Source organism: Balaenoptera physalus (assembly GCF_965194825.1).
Source record: "Balaenoptera physalus genome assembly, chromosome: 15".
NCBI classification, from domain to species: domain Eukaryota; kingdom Metazoa; phylum Chordata; class Mammalia; order Artiodactyla; family Balaenopteridae; genus Balaenoptera; species Balaenoptera physalus.
The window spans coordinates 46,179,424-46,201,594 of record NC_138894.1 but is presented as its reverse complement, the minus strand read 5'-3'; the positions used below and the strand labels follow the sequence as shown (position 1 = coordinate 46,201,594).

The following is a 22,171-nucleotide window of genomic DNA, read 5'->3' as shown; positions in this document are numbered from 1 at the left end:
GGCAGAGTGAACACATTTTTATTTGGTTAGTTTTTTCATCATATGTGACTTCCAGAGTTTGAATAATAAAGTTATGTATATAGTAAGATCATACGAAGGCCAAATTTAGAGTTGATTTAAGGAAAGTTCTGAAGTACATGACTATTCCCTTGCATAGTTCTTACCCCATTTAAAGCAGCACTTGCTTTGGAAATTTCAACTCTGTTGGTGAAATCAGACTGCAGATTCTGATACTGATTTATCAAGTTTGTAATAAGGGTGCTGATCAAATTGGCACAGTTTGCTTCAGAAAACACCTGACCTTGAACCTGAAAAAGATGATTAAGAAAAATCTCCAAAAGACCAATACAATGAAAGCACAATCACTAACTAACTGGAAGTAACACGCTGAGTTTCCAACTTGTGACATACCTTTAGAAGAAAGTGTGTCATGAATGTGTAGACAATGTTGTTGTTCAGGAAAGTTCTTTCATCCATTAGGATACATTTTATATATTCTGCAAAAACGGGATCTTCACACAAAAGCTTGATGCAGTTTTTTGACATAGCCGACTGAAGTGGGGAAAAGAAGCACTGATTGGTTGAGCACTGAAATAACTGCAAATCTTAAATACACTGCTCATGATATTCATCCGAAGTCATTTAACATCCTACTGGAAAAGCCACTTTTTTTTTTTTTTTTTTTTTTTGGCTGCAGTTTGCGGGATCTTTAGTTCCCCGACCTGGGCCCTCAGCAGTGAAAGTACAGAGTCCTAACCGCTGGATCACCAGGGAATTCCCAGAAAAGCCACTTTTACTTCAGTCTACTAAATTTTCAGTCACAGCAACTGTCCTCCCCATAAATTAAAATATTACTAACTTGGACTTAAATGGGTGACAGAAGAAGAGACTTGTAAAAAGTCTGAATGGCAAAACTGAACAAATATGTTTTATAAGAAATGCAGCTTTATTATCTAGCATTAAGAGTTAATAAGGACTGGACAAATAAGACTAACAAATAGGATGATGTTTTCGGGGAAAATTAATAGATAACCAAATGACCCACAGAGAAAAGACAAATTTTAAGAATTAGATTTACTCCCTAAATTGAGTTAAAACTTTCACTGTATAATCTCATTAACAATAGTAATTTGGTAAATACCCTTCCGCCCCATAAATATCACAAAGGTAAACAGCAAACCTCTCTTCGTAATAATCTCACACAGAGAATTAGTGGGTCCCAAAATATGGAAATTGTACTAAAATTTGGTTTTCCTGTTTTCAAATGGTCATGGCTCTTAAACACAAGTAGTATGTCTTTGAGTAAATATATTCCCTAGATTATTTATATGTGTTTTAATAATCATTTATATGGAAGAAAAATGGACTATTTTTAAAAATAGGACAAAGTTTAGATAATATGTACATCTATATACATATAATTTTATTAGAGTAAGCACTGTGGTAAGTAAACTGCTCAAGGTCACCCAAGAAATTAGGAGTCAAGTAGGACCAACACCCAGGTCTTCAGATCCTTGGTGTCAGGAAAACCTGCCTTATTCTACTGGTCATAGTCTCTGCCTGCTGCCTGTATTTCTTGCACAGCACAGACGCTTCTATAGGGCTGGTAGGGGCATTGGAAGCCTTAGATGGTTTGACTTTAAGGGAAGTTTTGGGGGTGATGAATTCTGTGGGGAAAAAAGTCAAGAGTACAGTGCAGAAGCAGATAAAGCAATAGGGAAGCAATAGGCAGTGGCAGAGTACAGAAACCAAAAAAAGCAACCAAAAAGCAAGAAGAATGAAAAGAGAGCAGCAAGTGGCCAAGGGGGGGGGGGAAGGGGGAGCAAGAGATTTGTTGCAAATTACTGAATAAACCACTCAGCTCAAAAGTCAACCAGCAAGTTGTTTTCTGAATGTTTACTAAGTACTAAACCATACGATTAAAGTATACTAGCCTATCAAAGATTCCTAGTATAGAAAACAAAACGAAATTTCTTTAGGAATAGAGATGACTCAGAGGATTTCATGGTTTGGGACAAGGAGGCAGAGAAGCAACTATTACAGTATCATGTGACACACATCCATTAGGAGAATATCCAGAGCACAACTGCCTGGGCAGGAGACTGGACCAGACTCAAAAGTATTCCAGATGCTAAATGTGGGTAAAGGTTTATGCCAAAGGAATTAATCAACTCATCTTCTGGGAATGGGGAGATGCACTCAGGCAAGAAACCATTAGTTTTTTCAGGGCCTGAAGAGAGTGGGGATTCCTTATGCCTGATCCAAGGAATGAGCCAAACCTTAGGATCAACCTGATTTCTTCCCCTCTCCCCACCATTCTCCCTCCCCAATTTAACAAGCATTATTTAGGTGCCCACTTTATTTTAAGGGGTTGGCTCTTGGACTTAAGGTAGGAAAGGTACAGTGTTTTCTGTTCTCAATGAGGTTGCTGATATGAAAATAAGCGCATCAGACTTAAAAAACTGCTCTGAGGTAACAGATAAGCGAGAGGTAAAGGATAGAATGCTGAAATGGTTTCTGCTAGAGCTGTTGGAATGGTGGAGGGGAGAAGAAACAGATGGGGGAGGCAAGGGAGCGCAAGAAGTGGCTTATGCCTTCTTGCCCTAATATCTCCCTGTTCCAGACTTTCACCACAACTGTTTATATTGGCCTTTAAATGAGAAACTTTACTATAAACAGCTTGTCTGAAATACCCTTTGTGATACAAATATTACAGATATAAAAAAATTCAAAGGGCAACTCGATGCCAATTGCTTAATAGTTTTAATTCCATTAATAGTATTTTACCTACCAAGATTCGAAAACATCCCCAATTTCCAGCCAGTTTTCAACCCAGTGTTCCTAAAATTACCGACCATGTGGTCGGAAGAGATGAAAGACCAGGTCATCTAAAACTCATTTTCTTTACCTGAGTCTGGCATAGCTCAGTCCAAAGTTTGGGGAACAGTGCAAGATGAAGTGGCAAGCCTTCATAGGCAACTAGGACACCTAATATTTGAAAAGAAATCAGAATAGGTTATAATTATAAATTACACTACTGAGATATTAAACTCTGCAGGTACAATATTATAGCTATTTCCAGTCATAACTGCATATTTTCTATGTTTTAGAAATACATAAAATACTTAAAGGGGAAGAATTCATCTCAATGTTTTAACTAGTGAAATATTTTAGAGTGCAGTACACTTTGACTTTATTTATATCCCATACCTCACTCCCAGAAGGACCTGCAACAACTTAAATCAATTCTGCTTTTTGAGAATTAGAACTTTATCTGGGACAATGTAATAAAAGTTACTGCAAGTGGCTCCAAAGTTTTCTTGGATTAAGGTACCACTCTGCATATTTAGATCATATTACATGGAATACCTAGACTACAGTGGGGGAGCGGGGTGCATGTTCAAACAGAGGATGTGAAGAATTAGGAAACACATCATTCTTTCCTCTTTTGTCTCATTTCTCCAAAGATAAAGCAAATTACCTTTATAGTAGATTTAGGTAAATTCTGCTCTAAGTCTAACAGCTTCTAGCCTTGCCCCCAGGATCTTTCAGGTGGATCATACTTAGCTGCTATATGTCAGCATCCTATTTGGAACGTCTAAGGTTTCAACCTTTCCTCTTCTTGACTATTCCAGATGTCAAGTATGTCCTTAAGAAATCTGTTCGCCTACCCTCTGCCCTTCTAGCTCTCTCAAAGCACAGAAGTTGTAATGCCACAGTCAGTTATACGTAAATTTTCCATCCTCCAACACTCCCACCCCCCAGGGAAAGTATAATCATGGAGGAGAAATATAATACAAGTTATCCTCTTCCAGTTAAGAAAAAAATTATGAGTAACACCTGAAATTGGCAAACCTTTTTGGTAAATGGCCAAATAGTAATTACAGGTTTCCCCCGATTATGAAACCTTTCATAAGCTGAAACAGCATAAAGTGAAAAAGCAATTACCTTTTTCCATTAAAGCAAAAATCCTCTTTGGATTTCTTTTGGTTAGCAAAAAGAGGTACTAATGTAGGTATGTCATAAAAGTGCAGTGGCATAAAGCAAACTTTTGAAAATTGGCAGGTACCTGTATTTTAGACTTTACGGGCTGTTTAAGTCTGTTGCAATTACGCCACAGACAACACCAAATGAATGGGTGTGGCTGTCTTTCAATAAAACATTCTTTAAGAAAACTGAAAGTTGAATCTCATGTAATATTCATGTATATCACAAAATACTCAGAATGTAGTTTTTAAAAAAAAACATTTAAAATTATAAAAACTCTTCTTAACTTGCAGGTAGCTCATTGGTTGTACAAAAACAGGCAGCATGCAGGCTATTGTTTGCCTCTATATTAGACCATGGGTTTGGGAAAATCTTAGGGAAATCAGATCAGTCATCCAATTTCGTCATCGAAGGATACCTAGACTCTCTTTTGCAGGAAAGCCTATTTTTCTTTATTTTCCTGTCAAGATTAATTCCTTTGTAAAGACCCAAGGAAACTAATACCCTAATCTGGTTTGGATTGGAGGCATTTACCCATCATAACATCACAATACACATAAGCAAACAAGGGCATGTCATCAACACTGTTGGCTACAGGGAAGAAAGCTCCTATGTTCCCATGTCTCTGCATAATTACCCATAAAAGTAGAGCAGGGGTTGGCAATATGGCCCACAGCCCACTGCAAAAATAGTCTGCCAACCCCTGAACTAGGGGCTGCCCTGACATAAACCCTCTCATGTGAAAGCAGGCTTCATACTACAATTTAAGATCCTCTAGACTTTATCCACCACCACCCCCGACATTATCCTCAAAGTAAAACAATCTTTATGCCTATTTTCCACAACTACTAAAAAGCTAGCACTACCACAACAAACAAAACAACACTGAGGCCTTCTATGATCTCAAGATTGTTTTCAGGTAATAATCTGATTCAAATATCTTTATTTTACAAGTGAAGAACAAAATAAACATACTAATATCTATTGTGCTAGGTACGTCAGATAATCACATTTAATTTTCTCATCAAATTTGGAAGGCCTTACGTTTTCCTCATTTAGCCCCCTTTTTTGGATGAGGAAATTAGGCTCAGAGAGATCACATAATCTGCTATTTCATCCCAAAAGCCAGTGAGTGATACAGTTGTATCTACCCCAGATTTATCTGATTCTAAAGCCCATAATCTTTTCAATAATCAGTGTTTCCCCAAACTTTAGTCATTTCATATATCATTTTCATGACTGTTTTCATATCTGTCCATCACCTGTACTGTTTACTTGATACTGTTCTTTAGATTGACTCAGAGAGGCTAATACTACATTAGCCTTGTCTTCGGCAGCATAACATCCAGGAAAATCATGCATTTGATGTACGAGTTATTTATTTTTGTAATAAGTAAGATCTATTCACATTTATTAACATGAAAATTATTTTCCCTGGGCCATCTTGTACACTACACTCTGGAAAACACTGTGCCACCCATGGTGAGCTAAAGACACCTCTTTCACAGTCCTACCTATTCCCTATCTGAGCTGCACCTCCTTTAGAAGGAAGGCCATCCCTTCAGAGTAGAAGTTTCAGTTTCTTTCCAGCATTTTCACAAAGCACTGAGGATAAGGAGTACGTTGGCTCTGTTGACTTAAGGTAGAGGCCAATGCCATCCTATTCCACACACTCCTCCAATACCTTCTGGGGTGTCTCACTTACTGGGTGCAAAGCACAGGGAGATGCAATCACCAGCATTTGCAGGCACAATTCCAAGCCTTACCTCAGTAAACAGGATGAGCACGCCTAAAACATCCTAGCTCCTATATCACTTATCTTTCTTCATCCTGTGACTTCAGGCATCCTTAACAATAGGGTCCTTACCCCACCCTGTTCCCATCCATGAAGGAACTAATAAGCAATAATGAAAAGCTGTTCCAAACATATGGTTTCCTCAATAGAAGCACCTTATACTGTAGAAGCTGCTGGGTGTGTTTTTGAAAGAAAAATCTTTTAAAAACTGTTTTTGTAGGTAAAATGGTAATTCAGATGATTGCTGTGAGGATGAAATATTTCGTATGTATATTTACTTGTTAGGGCTTCTCCTATCTGAATTGTGTTATGATTCTTTGTCCAGCTTTCTATAGGAGTATTTATCCCATCCAAGCATTATCCATGGGAAGTGAGAGCTTCGGCCTTAGAATATCACATCTGATTCTTCTAATTCCCCTATTTCTGACTTCATACCCACTAAGCAACCTACTGTTTATTCAGCTTCCCATGTAGGTTACTGGAAAAAAATCTGCTGGCCCTACCATGTAACATTCAGATCCCTGTGCCAGTTCCTCTTTGTAAATTAACAAACTGGTAACCAACCCCTAAATTATATGTATGTCTATTAAAGGTAATTACCATGTATAACCTAGGATAAATGGATTTGCCCTTGGTGGATGGGTAAAAGCTGGTTTCCTATCTGTACTGAATGATTGGCAGTTGTCTGAAGTATATTCATCCTAAGAAGCCTTTTGGGAAACAGCTAACCAGTTGTTTCTCCAATCAGTACCACCTTGATATCACAAAAAGCTGAAACATGAACAAGAGCTGTGCTTTTTATAATATGAATTTTTAATCTGTTTACTTCTATCAACTATATTAATTTAATTATAGAGATTCTGAAGATTATGGATTTTCTAGGTACATAATGTTACTTGCAAAAAAATCTTAAAAAAAAATCTTTCACTTACTAATGCATTATGAAAACTTTCAAAAACTAATGTCAAAAAATAAAAAAAACCCCAAAAAACAAAGAAAAACTAATGTCAAATAATAAAGGTGATATTCTTGTTTTGTCTCTAAAAATGAAAATTAAATGATGAAATCTAGGGATTTGTTATTTAGTTTAATTTTACTGGAACATCTTGTTAATCTGTACATGAACTATGGAACCTAAAAAATTTGGTACAATTAGGGTTTGCAGTACCAATTTTCTATGTTTTGAAAAAAAATTTTTTCCTCAAATATAAAACCAATGCATGAACATTACAAATAATTTAAATCTTCTAGATATTTAACCTAGAAAATAAAAGCATCCCATAATTTTATCCTTATACAGTTAAGATTATAATCCTCCATTTTTTTTTTACATGTACTGATTTTTTTCCCCTTGTTTATAAGAATGTGGTCATATTCTGTATATTTTCCAATTTGCTTTTTTCATGTGAAACAAGGTCAATTCCTATCTTTTTATTTTAAAGACTATATAATACAAATGAACTATGTTTTACTTAATTAGGCTTCTATTGACAGACATTTCAGTCGTTTCCAGTTTTACCCAATACAAACCAATTGAAAATAAACATCCTTTGTATGTTATTGTACACTTTTATGAGTAGATTTAGGGTGGATTCCTAGATCTGGTACTGCTGGGGCAAAGGGCACGAACAATCTAAACTGCCTCTCCAAATTGACCCCATTATAAGATCTCCTCTTTCCCCAAACTGTGTAAGTATGCAAATCATCTAAACTTCATCTCATAGTTGGGGGGAGAAAAAAAAGAGAAATAATTGTTGTTTGCTTTCTTTATTAGTAAGGATTGGCAACTTCTCATATGGTTACCAAACATTTATTTTGTGTGTGTGTGTGTGTATGTACTGCCTTGTTCATGTCCTTTGCTTTTTTTAATGTTCTTTACCATCTTGCTGAATCCTAAAGACTCTCTGTACATTGGTACTACTAGCCATTTATCTGTTAAGAATGCAAATATTTTCCCCATTAGCTGTATGTATTTTAATTCAATTTATGGCATTTTCAACATGCAGTACATTCAATTTTTATGTAGTCAAAAATTTTAATTTATTTTATTGTTTCTGGGTTTCGTGTCCTGCTTAACACAGTCCTTCAAATCTCAAGGTGGTATCCATATGATCCTATGTTTTTTCTTTAATATTTCTAGGATTTTATTTTTCACAATTAAGTATTTAATCCTCCTAGGATGTATTTTGGTCTAAGGAGCAAAGAAGATATTACTCTTGCCTTTCCTTTCCCAGACAGCTAGCCAATTATCTCAATACTACCCATTTTCCACTACTCTGATATGTCACCTTTGTTATCTGTCAAATCCTTGTGTATCCTTATGTTTGTTTTGGGGCTGTTTTTCCACTGTTTTACTTATGTGCTTCCATATCTGCATCGTGTGGTTTTAATCATTAGAGTCTACAGTCATTCCCTGGGTATTCATGGGGGATTGGTTCCAGGAGCCCCTGATGCTGTATATCCTTATATAAAATGGTAATACAATGACTGTAGTGGAAATTTCAATCCATAGTTGGTCCTCCGAGAATATGGAGGACATTTACATAAGAAAGGGAGAAAATAAACCAATACTTGCTGTTTTTATGCAAAAAAGTAAATAAAGTTGATGGTGGGCATGTCTGTGAGTGAAACAGTGATGTATACCTTTTTGATATTGCTTTGAATTGTGAACTATGTATTAAATACCAAAAAAATTTTTTTAAAATTACTGTTATCTTTAGTAAGTATTCTGGAAATCAAGAGTGCCAGTGATCTGGCACTATTCTTCTTTTTCAGAATTTTTCTGGCTAAAAATTGGCTCTTTTTAAATATCAAAATACTGCGGTCTCAGACACACTAGTATTTCACAAGGCAGTCAGTAGCTTTGTTCACATTCCCTAAATTCTCTTCCCACTTTTTCTCTGTCTCCCCTAACCCTATGCCTGACTGTCCTCACTTCAGGAGCACTTCAACGCTCCCTTTACTATTTAGGACCTGCAACTCTATCCCCTGTAATTCTAATCTATAATTGTTGTGTAATTCCTTTTTATCCCCCTAACAAATCTTAAAATCTACTCAGTTACCCATGTAAGAATTACCATAAAGACCTTTCATCAAATCTGGAATGGCTTGCAATCCAATACAGGTCTTGAGACAATTCTACCTATAGTCACGATATTCTGGCCCTTGGACCACCTAGCCTTAAGACTCAAATGATTAAGGACATAACCAGTTTAAACTTACCCTTTCCTCTCTTGTTGCCAAATATAATTTCTTGAAGAAACGATACAAATTAAAACTCCCTATCAACTCTCTGCTTCCCATCACAGTCGTTAATGTGGGCTTTGCTTTCTCAAGCTCTTTCCTAGTGGCCTCTCCTTGGAAACAGTCATTTCAGCTAGAAGAGGGAGTTACTTTCAAACACTGGGACGTAATTTTTCCCTTTGTAAGAAGCATAAGCACTGCTTTTAGGTCTTTGTTTTACTTCATATCTAAAATAATGTCCAATTTCCTACATTAACTAAGATATAGCCATGAAAAAATTTTTTTCCTGCTCAATTTTTTAAGGTTTTGGTTTATACCTAAAGCTGTCCTATGCAATACAGTAGCCACCAGCCACATCTGGCTATTTAAAATTAATTTGGTTAAAATAAAAAATTCACTTCCTTAATCACATTTCAAGCTCTCAACACTCACATATGGCCAGTGGCTATCATACTGTGGCTGGTGATGCAGCTGGAGAATATTTCCATCCTGCTAGAAAGTTCTAAAGAATAGTGCTTATGTAGAGAACCAAACACCACGAGCCAGCACAACTGTGCTTCCTGAGTATAAGTGATGAGAGCATAAAATATTATGGAAGTTGATTCAGCTAATATGGATGGCTAAGTGTGTTTCCTTTCTTTCCCTCCTCCTCCTCCTCCCCATGTTTAATTTCCCCAAAACTAGGTATTTGTGTTGATGAGGAAGACAGTCCCACACAGGGTAGAACATTCATTACTTGGTCAGAGCTGTTCAAGTAGATAAAATAGCTCCTCACGTAACTTTTGGTATAAATCATATGAACACAATTACTAAGAACTTTTCTTAAGGTCAGCATCTTTATAAGTCTTCCTTCTTATCTGGGAGCAAGGATGTGTTACTAGATCTCCTGGATATTTCCCCACACTTGACCATTGCCACTGCTAGGTTTTAGCTTTTTACCAAGTGCCACAACCCAATTATATAATCATGAAATGGCCAATCTGAACATATCCTCACCCGCCCACCCCGCAATCTTCAGCCACATATATATGCAACTAGCTAATGATAACCGGTGGAAGGAACACCCTTTCAAATCTGAAGACACTCTAATCACTTACCAATAAGATGGTTTTTCTGAAGAGGAATTATCCCTGACAGTTGTTACCACTTCATTCTTCTTGGATAACAAAACCTAAGGTATGTTCACATCTTTCGCCCTATCTATAGTGGACCAAAACCTTTTCCACAGGAAGGAAGGGGTTGTGATTGAGAAGGAGCACAAGGGGGAACTTCTAGGATATGGTAATATTGTATTTCTTGACCTGGGTGGTGGTTCCATGAGTATTTCACTTCCCATGCTCTGAAACAAAACTACAGTACACTGGAGAGGATCCTGGGCCATCCCTAAAGACAACAGATTCAGAGGGCACACAGAGCCTGAGAACTCTGGAGGTCCCGAGATAAGGGACATCTGGAGGGCTACTTATCTTCTGAAGACTTATCAGCTGGAAAAAGTCACCCAAAGGGAACAGTCCTCTAAGAGCTCTCAGGCACATCCTCAGAGAGACAATATTACATAAAAATAATTCAAGGTTTCCCCCCCTTCATAATTCACTGATTGTTTTTTCTATTTCTCATATCTTCCTTTTCAAATTTCCCTTCTCACTCACCCCTCTATTTTATGAGACTTACCTCCTAATTTACTCATATATGCACCTCTGCTTCACCCTGGCAAGTCCACTCGGCTTGCTCCCGGTGTTGCCAGCTGGCACTACTGATCTCATCTTACCCTCAGATCAGGGCTGGGGAAGTCCATCTCTAAGCCTGCCTCCCTAAGCAGAGCAGTTTTTGGTTTTTGTTTTTAAATTCTGCTGGGCAGATGGAGGAGGACTTGGGCTTCTATGTACAAAAGTGATCAGCCCTACTCCACACTCCTTTATAAGCCAGCTGAAACTCTGGGAAGAACTATTCAATGGAAACCAGTAAGTTGGTGTTTTCTTAATAAACATAAAAATGTTCCCGAGAATAATTAATATTTTTAAACATTCACTTTAAAAAAGAAAAAAAAGGATTGGCTCATTTTTTTCCTCCCCTTCCTGAATGGCTAGGGGCTTAAAATAATTCAGTGGAATTTACTGCTCATCTTTTATACTTACTCAGCTTAACTAATGTTTCAGTAAATTTTTCACAGTTGATTGCAACTCGGCATAATAGATGGATGAATTGATGATAAGAAAAGAAGTAGTCTAGCAGCATACGATCATAAACGTCATCTTTGCCCTGAAGGTTAAAGATGATAAAATGGTTGCACTTAAATTGTATAATAAATTAAAGAGCATATTTTGTGCAAACGTAATAAGTTTAACTAAAAAGCTGATTAAATATTTAAATTCTATAAGAACCTAGTTTTAAATTCCAAGTTTCTGTTAATGTTATTAAGATCTTAATTGTCACAAGTTTATTTTCAGTGTGCAAATGCCTTCAATTAAAATTACCCCTTATTTCTATATACTTTAATAAAGTAAAATTACTGTAGGATTTTAAAATGTGACACTTGAGCTCTATAGACATATCATCAAGAAGAGCGAATTAAATTTGATTTTTGAAATAGAGTCCAAATAATTTCTGTAATGGTTACTACAGTGTTAATTATTTTAAATATTTTATCTTATAAGAACTTCTTAAATGTAGTTAAGATCTAAAGACAGCGGGCAAGGGAGAATGTGAATAAAGTGGGGTGAGGAAAGATAAAGTGGAAAAATTGTTTAGAAAAGTGTTGGAACTGAGATAAATTATCCTGTGTCAATGTACCTTCTATAACTTAGAATTAGCATTATTTTAGAGTTAAGTATTAGAGAACAAGAATTAGGCTACAAATGATGATAAATCTATCAATCAGTGATAATTAGGCTTAGGTCAAAGGATTATAATTAGAGGGCAGTAAAAGAAGTCATTGATTATATGGCGAAATATAAACAATAGTAAGTACCTAACTTGACCTTTCAGATTTAGATATATGACCCATTTATAATTTAGCCTAGTGACAAATACTAATGAGACTGTTAGGATATTTTTTGAGGGGGAAAAAAACTTACTACTTGTGCTTATTGTTGATTTTGCAAATATTCAACCAACATTTCAGAGCAGGAAAAAGTCCAAATGAGTCTAATCTTAGGATCCACAAAATGATCATTTAAGTCTAATATACCCATAACTGCCAGAGGGGAATTTCAAATTACTGTGTACTAGAAAAACATGGTTTTCCTGGCATCCCAACATACCTTACTGGTTTCCACCATTGTGGGCAAGAGGCACATATTGAGTTCAGGGCGCGGAGGCCGAATATTGCTTTTCCCTCCTATTAGCTTGATATTTTCTCGACAAGGGAAATAAGGTCCAAGAGACACTAAGACATTAAAAGTGTACAATAAGAATAAATGGAAAAAATAAATCTCCATGTTTCAGTGTGCAGAAAGATTAAATGCCAACCATGTTCAGTACCGTGCTAGATGAATACATACTTGGTATATTACTGTGATGGTAAGTACAATGGTTGTGTTGTAGAAATGGAACCAGAGTATGAAGAAAGTCATGGGGACTCAAAAGCACAAGTTCCTTGAGGACATCTGAAAATGAAAACACAATTTGGGTATTAAAAAACTGGAGTATGTTACCTGCTACTTTCAAACTCACAAATCCTATCGGGGTGACTGACTACAGTGTGGCAGCTAAAAAGTTTTAGAGTCTAAAACTGTTTTAGCACTTAACTCTGGGAGAAATTCTGTCTGATGCTTAATCAAATCTGGATCAGCAGAGTTACTAAACAACAAGAGGGCATCATTTAGAAACCAAAGTTTAAAACTATTAAGAGAAGCATCATGGAGAAGTACACTGAGAGAAATATTTAATGCATACTGATTATATGTATCTTCATAAAATCAATCAAAGCACCTTATAAATCTAAGGTTCAAAATTCTTTGGATCTGAGAATCCTTCATCTACTTTTAATGTTTCATGATGCTAGCTGGACTGATTCTCATCCTGTAATTACATAGGAGTAAAGCTCATGATGACAGGCTACTGGCGGAGTTTCTGGCAATTAGAGGTTACTGCTATGCACCCCTCCCCTCTTTTTTTTTTTTTGGCCACACTGCACAGCCTGTGGGATCTTGGTTCCCTGACCAGGGACCGAACCCGTGCCCCCTGCAGTGGAAGCACAGAGTCTTAACACCACTAGACTGCCATGGAAGTCCTACACCCTTCCCCTCTTAATGGAGAAGTGTAGGCCTGTAATTCCACAGAACATCAGGCCAACACCTGCCAAGACTGACTGCTTCTACATGACAGTTATACATGTCATTTTGAGAAATTGTAAATAAGTAGCTATAGTCTCTAAAGATTATTTAAATGGCTTCTAAGGCAGTAAAAAATTCAATATGAATTTAAAACAAGGGGACCCTTTAACAGACACAAATTATCATTATAAATATGCAATCAGTAAAAATATAAAATACTCAGGAGTCTAAGAACAGCTACTAGGAAGTATCTTCAGGCAAAAGAACTCACAGGGAAATAATCACCCCCACCTCTTTACAATGTCAGTTCTAATCTGTAAACATCTGCATGATTCTACCTTGTTTAAATAGGAACAGAAGACTTCAGAGCTGTAAGAGATCTAGAGATAACCTTAGGTCAGCAAGCCCATATATAAAGTGACCTGCCTATAATGACATACTTAATTATTGATATGTTAAGAAACAGAACTCGATTTTCTTAGGATCTGCTGGCCAGTGTAAGTCACACATAAGAAGTACAAATGTCTTCCAAACTATAGAACTAACATTACATCTTACATATACACAAACAATCCCACAAAAATGTTCTTCCACTAGGTTTTTACACAGCTATATGTTCCAAGTAACTCACCTATACAGGCATTTCTAAGTTCTGGAGGGCTATAGGAATTAAGAAGAGTTAACAGTTTATGGGCAAATTCAATTCGCTCCTGCCACTGGATTAATGCTTGTTTCACATCTGCAAACACAAAAGCATATGTAAATATGCCATTTGAGATCAAACTTCCTCACAATTATTTTGTTGTAAACTACAGAATGCTTACACTAAGAAATCCAAATTAATTACATAAACATCTTTGGTGAAAGCTAAGTGATTATTTTCATGAGATGGCTACTATTGTTAAACCTGCTGTATTTCTTAAAAGCACATATTTTAAGTGATGATATGCCCCATTTTCTAGGCATTTATATGCATTTCAAAGTTCACACTACTTTATAGGGACACAAGAGATGTTTGTTTTATAGTTATTTCTCTTGAAAATAAATGATTTAACCTAAGCCATGGAAGTTTCCAGCCGGAGGAACTTCACAAATACTCATGTTGTTACTGTGCTTAGAAATATTTTCCAATCTCCTAAATCTTGACACTTATAGCATGCTTGCCCATTTTTCAGCCAGAGATAAAGAAAATAGACAAGAACATTCCAGTTTTACATCAGGAGGTCATGATAAACATTTTCCTAATGGTTAGCTAACATCAGCCCCGTTTTCCGTACATAAATTAGAGAAGAAGACAAATTCTCTGAGGCATGTGGTTTAAAAGTCTTACTTCACTCTTTAATTGTTAAACTAACAAAAATACGAAGTAGGATTAATCAAACCTTTTCTCTGAAGATATGGGCGAGTAGACTTCAAAACTGAAAGGAATATTGACAGAAGTTCTACTAAGTCTCCAGTCACGTGGCAAGCTGTGGCTTCATGATACATCATGTGCAGTGTGTTGAAAGACTACAAGTGATTTAAAAAAATGAAAAACTTCATTTCACTTTTACTTTATTGAGCCACAAAATGGTACTGCTCATCCTCTATGACAGATGTTTTCAGACTAAGACTATGTGTGTGCATATCTGCACAAAGCAAATGTATCTGCTTTCTATCTACAAGTCAAATTCTCCCATTCAGCTCTTTTAAAATACAAAATAGTCCTCACTTTCACAGTGATATTTTGTGTTTACATTTTACTTTGAAGGAATAATTTGTTTAATCTGATTTTTTTTTTTTTTTTTTGGTTACTGTTTGCTCTAAGTACATATCTCTAAGACTGCAAGCTTTAGAGATTACAAAGCAGCAGCAGCAACAACAGGAAGACTGGGGAGAATAGGTGACTGCTTTAACTAACTTTCCAGGGTTTCTATGAAAGACGGTGGTGAAATAGCTGTCAGTCATACTCAAAATAGTAGGTCTGAAAGAGGTAAAAGAACTCCAAAAGGTAGGAATTCCTTTAATCATATTGGCTTGTTAAATCTTTTGATTCCTTTAACGGTACTAGCTTAATGAAATCCTTATTTTTTTCCTATTTCATTTTACACCAATGCATCTTCTTTCTAATCCTCTCAAATCAGTCCCCCATGGCCTATGTACTGTTCGCAATTCACAGCTGAAAATTCATAACCTAGAATCTGTGGCAGTACGTAATCTGAACAATGTACTTGTGTGGCATTTAACCTGTAAGCTGTGAGGACAGGAACCATGTCTGTCTTGTTCACTGCTGTATCCCCAGTGCCTAGCACAATGCCTGGCACAGAGTAGACATTCAAACATCTGTTGAATGAAAGAATGAAATTCTTACTACTCCTCTTCACATACTTTTGTTTTAGCCAAACAGAAATATTTGGTATTTGTCGAATACAACCAATACCTTCTTGCCTTTGTGCTGATTAAGTCATTTATCTAAATGTTTTCCCACTTATCTCTGCAAGTACAAATTCTTCAAAGTGCAGTTTCACATGTTGTATTTCCTATTCTATAATACCATTAACTGAAAAAACTATCCTACCTCTTAATTTTCATGGTGCCCTTGGCATGTACTTTCATCTTACCTCCATTATTAGACTAAAGGGTACTATGCACCTCTGTGGACTTAAAATCATCTCACAGTTGTGGATGTTCAATAATCATGGGAAAAATTAACAGCTGATTGTAACCACCTGTAACAATCTCACTAGCTTCCTCTGATGAGGAACTGTGTCAAATAAGCACACTCTTGAGAAATTATGTGTGTCCTCAATTAAATCCTACAGATTTCATCCATTTCTAGTCTTACAAATGAATTTAATAAAACTAGTCTATTTCAAGCATTCTAAGTACAAACTGAGGGGAAAAGTATGTAATTACTATGGAAAAAGAAAACAGCACCCCAAAACTGTGACCTAATTCTTCTTGGAATGTAAATTAGCATTTACTGATCTGCATATTTAAAATCCAGACACCTGTAAAACAGTTTACAATAAACTTTAAATATCCACAAAACAAGAAGTTTGGGTGAGAACATTAAATTGAAATAAATCTATAGTAAAACGCAATAAAGTATTTACCTCAGTCATCAGGATCAACCCTCGATTAAATACAACAAGAAGTCTGTCTTCATCAGATTCTAATAGTATTCTGAAGGCACTAGAAAATACAGAGTCCAGTTTGAGAACTCTGAATCTGAACAGAACACTTAGGTGATAAAAAAAACAGAAGTAAATTGTCATTTAGGTTCTCTACTTTCTTACCTACAAAAAAGAGACAGCTACATCTAGTTCTTAGTAATATAATAAAAGATAATATTAAATAAGAAACCCTCAATGCAACTTAGAGAAAAGGTATGTCTACTAGTATTACACTGGTCAACTCTTATTAATTATCCACAATGGTGGAAGAGAGGTGCGACAGCAATATTTTTAAAGTTTCAGTAGAAACAATGTTTCTTTTTATAATGGGTTTATCTTCTACATTATGTTAAGTTCCAGATAACAATAAAATACACTTGGTATTATTGAAGCACTCATCAGCTAGTTACTGGGAAGAACAACAGGAGGGGAAAAAAACCCCCAAAACATTATGTTGGCCTTGAAAATAATCTACATAATAATCATCCAAAAGTAGCTGCATTACTCTTGTTAATCGACTTTATTTCATTATTAGGTACTGGAAACTGCTATTATACAGTACAACTGGAAATCCTTCTACTTTAATGAGATGTTTTCTTTCATTTTTTAAAAAAATAATCAAGAAAGCTCCAAATCTTCTTTTGAAAATAAGCTTTAAGCAGTAAACCTTGGGAAAACAGTGTTTCAAAATTAATGCCAAAATTTTAAAAGAGTTCCTTTAAAGAGTCCTGGCAAAAGCACAGTTAATTTCATTTTGTATACTAATAAAGAATCAAATTTTAAAGTTTTCTGAAGAAGATCATCTTAAATAACCTTATCTTGGGTTGATTAGCTTAAGATACTGAAGTGTTCAAGAAAGTGTTGCCAAAAAATGTGTGCCTAATAAAAGACATCAGCCCCAAGTCTTAGATTTAATATACGGAAATTAACCTAGACTTAATTTCTACAGTTAAAGGAAATTAAATGTAATTGGTAGCAGTTCCTTTATAGTCATTCAATAACTTCTGTAGCTCTGAACAATTAACTGTAAAGATCATATTTTGGTATTTTGGCGAATTCCTATAGTTGAAAAAGATAGATAGATCTGGGCTAACTAAAATGAGAAACATATTAACAATGAAACTTATCCAAAGATGGAGTAAGCTATTTCTGGAGACCTCTAGAACTGAACTGTCCAAACATAAGTTAGAATGAATTGCCACAGAGAGCAGGATTTAAGCTTTAGGTGGAAGATGGTACATTAAGGTTCCTTCCAACCCTAAAATTCTATGATTCTGATAAAACACACATAGATAATCCAAAACCAAATCAAAATAAAAACTATTCAAAAGTAGCTAATTAACTCTCAAAATATAAATTCCTCCAAGGTGTCTAAAGGTTTAAATGCTTTCCCAATAACCCTAAAGAAGTGGTAAACTTTCAGTTATAAACAATTTAAATTATTCCTCTTTAAATGTCAAGATGATGGTCCCCATCCCTTCACTTGTAAAAACAAAACAAACAAAAAACACCAGAAAATATCTTTTTTACCTTATTAAAGTAGTCCAGCAGGAGCGGCCGTCTAAGCAACGTAAGTAACAACTTATGGTTGTTTTCTTAAACTGTTTTATATCTTCCAATTCTTCTTCTCTCATATCTGGCCTCTGAGCTATGAACAGCTGCATCAGGTTAAATAGTTCTTCTACTGCCTGAAAAGGGCAAATAAGCATTATGATGATCTATCTGCTTCTCATTTCTAAGTGTTATGCTCATTAGCCAGTTCTTAAAATTATACAAATTAAGTTAGATTGCAGTACCATCCAAGAATAGTTATAAAATTAGCAGTGGATTCTATTTTTAAAATGTAATACATTATTCACTAAAAGAAAATAATCTTAAAATAGAATTTCCAGATTAAAAACTACAAGTAAATTCAACTTGTTCAACTTTAGTCTTAAAATTGTTTAAATTACTAGTTTTATAATGTCAAATGTATGTTCCAGAGATGGTATGCCCATCCTTTGCCCCCCCCCTTTTCTATAGTAAATGAGAAATTATTACTTTGTCACAAAGATTTTACACCCCTCAATTACACCTGAATTAATACTGTTTTTGAGAAAACCCTTTGTGCCAACATTTGGAATGATCTTTCTAGACTGACAGATGATCCAGCTCAAGATGGATGAAATGTGGGAACTAATATTTTAGTAAAATCACTAGCTGTGGTTTTATAAACTCATTTACTCATGGGCATGTTAGGAAAGGGCTGTTCTTCTAATATATACTTATCAAAGACCGGAAACCCCCAACCTTCATATTTTTCCTGGCAAAAATTGATTTAAGCACCATTTTCACGAAAAATCTCTAACTGATAAGTTCTAAAATAAAGATGTTACATTTCATTGATGCCTAACAACATTAGGGGATAAATATCCTAACTCACCCAGCACTCATCAAAGGTATATTTAACTTACAGACGTCATGTTTAGTAACTAAATCGGAGATTATTTATGTGAATGCGATAGAGAAAAATCCACTGAATCTTAATAAATTCTGTCTTAACTCCTTCTAAGTTCGGCAGACTCTCATTCTCCTTCCGTATTCTTATAACCTTGGCTTTGAACCTCTTTTGGTACTTAATATACTCACTTTCTTTCCTTTATTATAGGCATTCTAACTTTCTTAACAGGAAATAAGGTTATTCTTTCTGGGTGAGAAATAACAATTCACTACATTATGTCTAAAGGACAGTTAATGTCCTTTCTTCCTTCAACAGGAAAAAGAAGTGTAGCACACAATTCAAGGATACCAATACTAAAAATACCCTTTATTGCAGTCATTTGGTTGAGCTCTTAAGTAAATGCTGAATGTCTTGAAAATGTCTTGAAAAAGTTCCTTCTCCTATACTCTCCTTAAAATAAGCAAACAATTTTTCTTATTAGCAGTTTTTAGCCTCTGGGTTGACAACAGCTTGAAAAAGCGTTCTGCACTCTGCTTCCAATCCCCTTCCCAGATGTATACCCTCTTGGTGTAAGCTTGAGTTTACAACAAAGAGTAAGAGGACAATGATAAGGAATATCCAGGAATGACAGCCTAACATGGAGAGGGGAAAATTTAAAATAAAACCTATAGTCTGCAGAGAAAAAGGGATCAGATTTAGATGGTATGTATTTGTACTCTGATAGGCCCACCTCTTAGCTATTTCATTCACTTGAACGTAGTGTGAACAAACAAAAAAACCCTAGGGAATACTACAGCTAAGATAAAATATTGTCTAGCTACAGCTTAGCATAGCATGTAGATGTTGATAATACCTAAACAGTAAATACTCACTTCCTTAAAACTGTACCACAAAGCTGAATTTTTTCATTAGGTATATATGAAAGACTCATTAACAAAACCACAAATTAACATAGGTAAGTTCCGTTAGAGATAAAATTTCAATATCAACCTAAGAAAAATTATCCACACTTATCAATTTTATAACAACATTTTATACATGTATTCAAGAAAATAAACCTTAAGTCTTTAAGAAAGAACAGTTAAAGTCAGACTGTACTCCCTTATTTTGTCACTACATCCCACAACAGGAAAAACAGGTATTTCCAATCAATTTGAGGATACATATACAAGAGTTATCATTTTACTCACTCCAGGGTATTGGCTGGCATGTGGTGTAAGATTCTTAAAGGCCCACTGAATGTTCTGGTGAGAAGCCAGTTGTCGTGTAAATGCAGGAGACTGTTCACAGCAGAGCCTCAGAATGCCGTAGTAGGCAGGCAGCATCCCACGGTTAAAAAGCACCACATCCTGATCATCATGGTCAGCAAGGATGTAATTGAAGGCAATGTTCTTGGTTACCACTGGGTTCTGAACAATAAGGCGGATATTCTCTGGACAGTCAGCACACACATTGTACCAAAATGAAAGCAAAGCCTGTTTATTGTGATTTGTGGCTATTGCTGGCTCAGAAAGTTTAGGCTGGAAAAGGTTCCACAAATCCATGAAATATGTGGAAAACATCAGCTTCTCAGTTTTGGAAATTAAACAGTAAGTCATAAAGCTAAAATAGGGCACTAGCTTTGTAGTGCCATGAACAGCAGCATCAACATAAAGTTTGGCTCTTGAGAGCAAACCAAGGAGCACGTTGTAGACCTGATGTAGGACTACTGTTGTGTCTGGACTGAGTGGAAGGTCACGGGTTGGGATGTGCAAAGACCTTGTTGACCGGAACATCTGGCGGAATGAATTGCTTGGTATAAGGGACACCAGAAGATAAGCTGCAGCTATAAAATGTAAAACAAAACTGTCAGATGCTTACAAGATATAAAATAGACTGAAGAGCAGTCATTAAACACAAAGTCACTCTTCCCTTTAAAAATTAAAATGAATAAAAATTAAGGGACATGAACATCTCTTTTAATATCTTTCTGCTCTACCACTGGTACCAGAGAAATATCCCAAGGAATGACAAAAACAGACGCCTTCCATTCTGTCACTGCTATTTTTTAAGTGGTGACAACAATCGCATAAACAGAAAGTTTTAAACCTCTTTTGTTTAGCTTTCCCAAGATGTAGAATTTTCCCACTTGTTTTATCATTTTATTTCTTCTCAGGGAATAATATGGTTTAACAGGAAGAACACAGCATTTGGAGCCAGAAGACCTACATAATGCTATCTGACATGTCAAATCATTAATTTAGGGTCTTACTTTTCCTCTTCTTTATCAATTATTACAAAATAATTCAGTATTATTTTGTAGATAATGGTAAACTTACATTATAAAGCTAGAATGAGATCTATCTAAAAGCCTTTTGTATTATAAAGATTATATATATATATGCCAATTATAGAACATTAACTTTGGAAAATCTCTGAGAGTCTTCTAGGCTAACCTTGCATGCAAAGAAAGAATCCCTTCCTTCAACATACCTGGAAAATGTTATTAAGCCTATGGTATAATTCTGAGAGGATAATGACTCATTAGTTGAACCCATCTGTAAAAGGAGTTACTGTTAGCAAGGCACTAAGCTAGGTACTTTGTAACTATTATCTCATTTAATCCCTCACAATCATCCTGGAGGTAGGTGATGATACACTGGAAAATCTGAATCTTAGAGAAGCAAAGACCAAGGTCACACAGATAAAAAGGGGGAGCCCAGACTTGACCTCGAGAAACGATGATGATGATGATGACGATGATAATGGTAACATACAAACAACAACAAGAACTGCTAACATTTATCAAATGCTTAAATTTAACGCATTCTTTATGTAGTTGGTATTAGTTTTATTATCTCCACTTTTACTCAGACTTAAAACAGTAAGATTACCCCATTTTCCACAGCAAGTGGCAGAGCTGGAATTCAAACCTTGATTGTCAGACTCATGAGTTAATCGTCCTAACAACATTCACTACAGAGCCTCCTCAAGGCATCTAATGCCTTAGTATAACCCTTTTCAATACACCTACTAATTCTGTCTCCCACTATTCTACCTATAATTTGATAACTTCCATCATACTGCCAAAGCAAATACAGTTAGGGTTTCTAAAGTTAATTGTAATCTCTTTTATGGATTTATGTCAAATTAAACTTTATTTTTGCACAATACTCCATTTCTACATATTTCATCACCTATATATTGCTCTGATTAGCCTGTTTTCAGTTAGGCTCAATTTGGTATGTGTTTCAAATATAAAAACTTGGCATGTAGGTGTCATCTTGATCAATTTTGT

The 22,171-nt window shown here is 35.6% G+C and overlaps 1 protein-coding gene across 14 annotated transcripts in view; it reads right to left on the bottom strand.

Moving 5' to 3' along the window:
- Nucleotides 1-22,171, bottom strand: part of USP34 (ubiquitin specific peptidase 34) — a 231,515-nt gene that overhangs the window by 2,326 nt on the left and 207,018 nt on the right. For 6 of the 14 annotated variants that reach the window (XM_082426526.1, XM_082426525.1, XM_082426534.1 and 3 more), the window contains 12 exons: nucleotides 20,085-20,719; nucleotides 17,985-18,142; nucleotides 16,395-16,521; nucleotides 15,526-15,621; nucleotides 14,682-14,808; nucleotides 13,931-14,038; nucleotides 12,526-12,630; nucleotides 12,286-12,410; nucleotides 11,161-11,284; nucleotides 2,909-2,988; nucleotides 412-552; nucleotides 165-308 (listed from right to left, as the gene is read on the bottom strand). In XM_082426526.1, the coding sequence (XP_082282652.1) occupies nucleotides 165-308; nucleotides 412-552; nucleotides 2,909-2,988; nucleotides 11,161-11,284; nucleotides 12,286-12,410; nucleotides 12,526-12,630; nucleotides 13,931-14,038; nucleotides 14,682-14,808; nucleotides 15,526-15,621; nucleotides 16,395-16,521; nucleotides 17,985-18,142; nucleotides 20,085-20,719 (1,970 nt within the window). Of the gene's footprint in view, nucleotides 1-164; nucleotides 309-411; nucleotides 553-1,534; nucleotides 1,668-2,908; nucleotides 2,989-11,160; nucleotides 11,285-12,285; nucleotides 12,411-12,525; nucleotides 12,631-13,930; nucleotides 14,039-14,681; nucleotides 14,809-15,525; nucleotides 15,622-16,394; nucleotides 16,522-17,984; nucleotides 18,143-20,084; nucleotides 20,720-22,171 lie in introns of those variants that run through there. The other 8 variants (XM_082426535.1, XM_082426529.1, XM_082426531.1 and 5 more) reach the window with 7 other exon arrangements.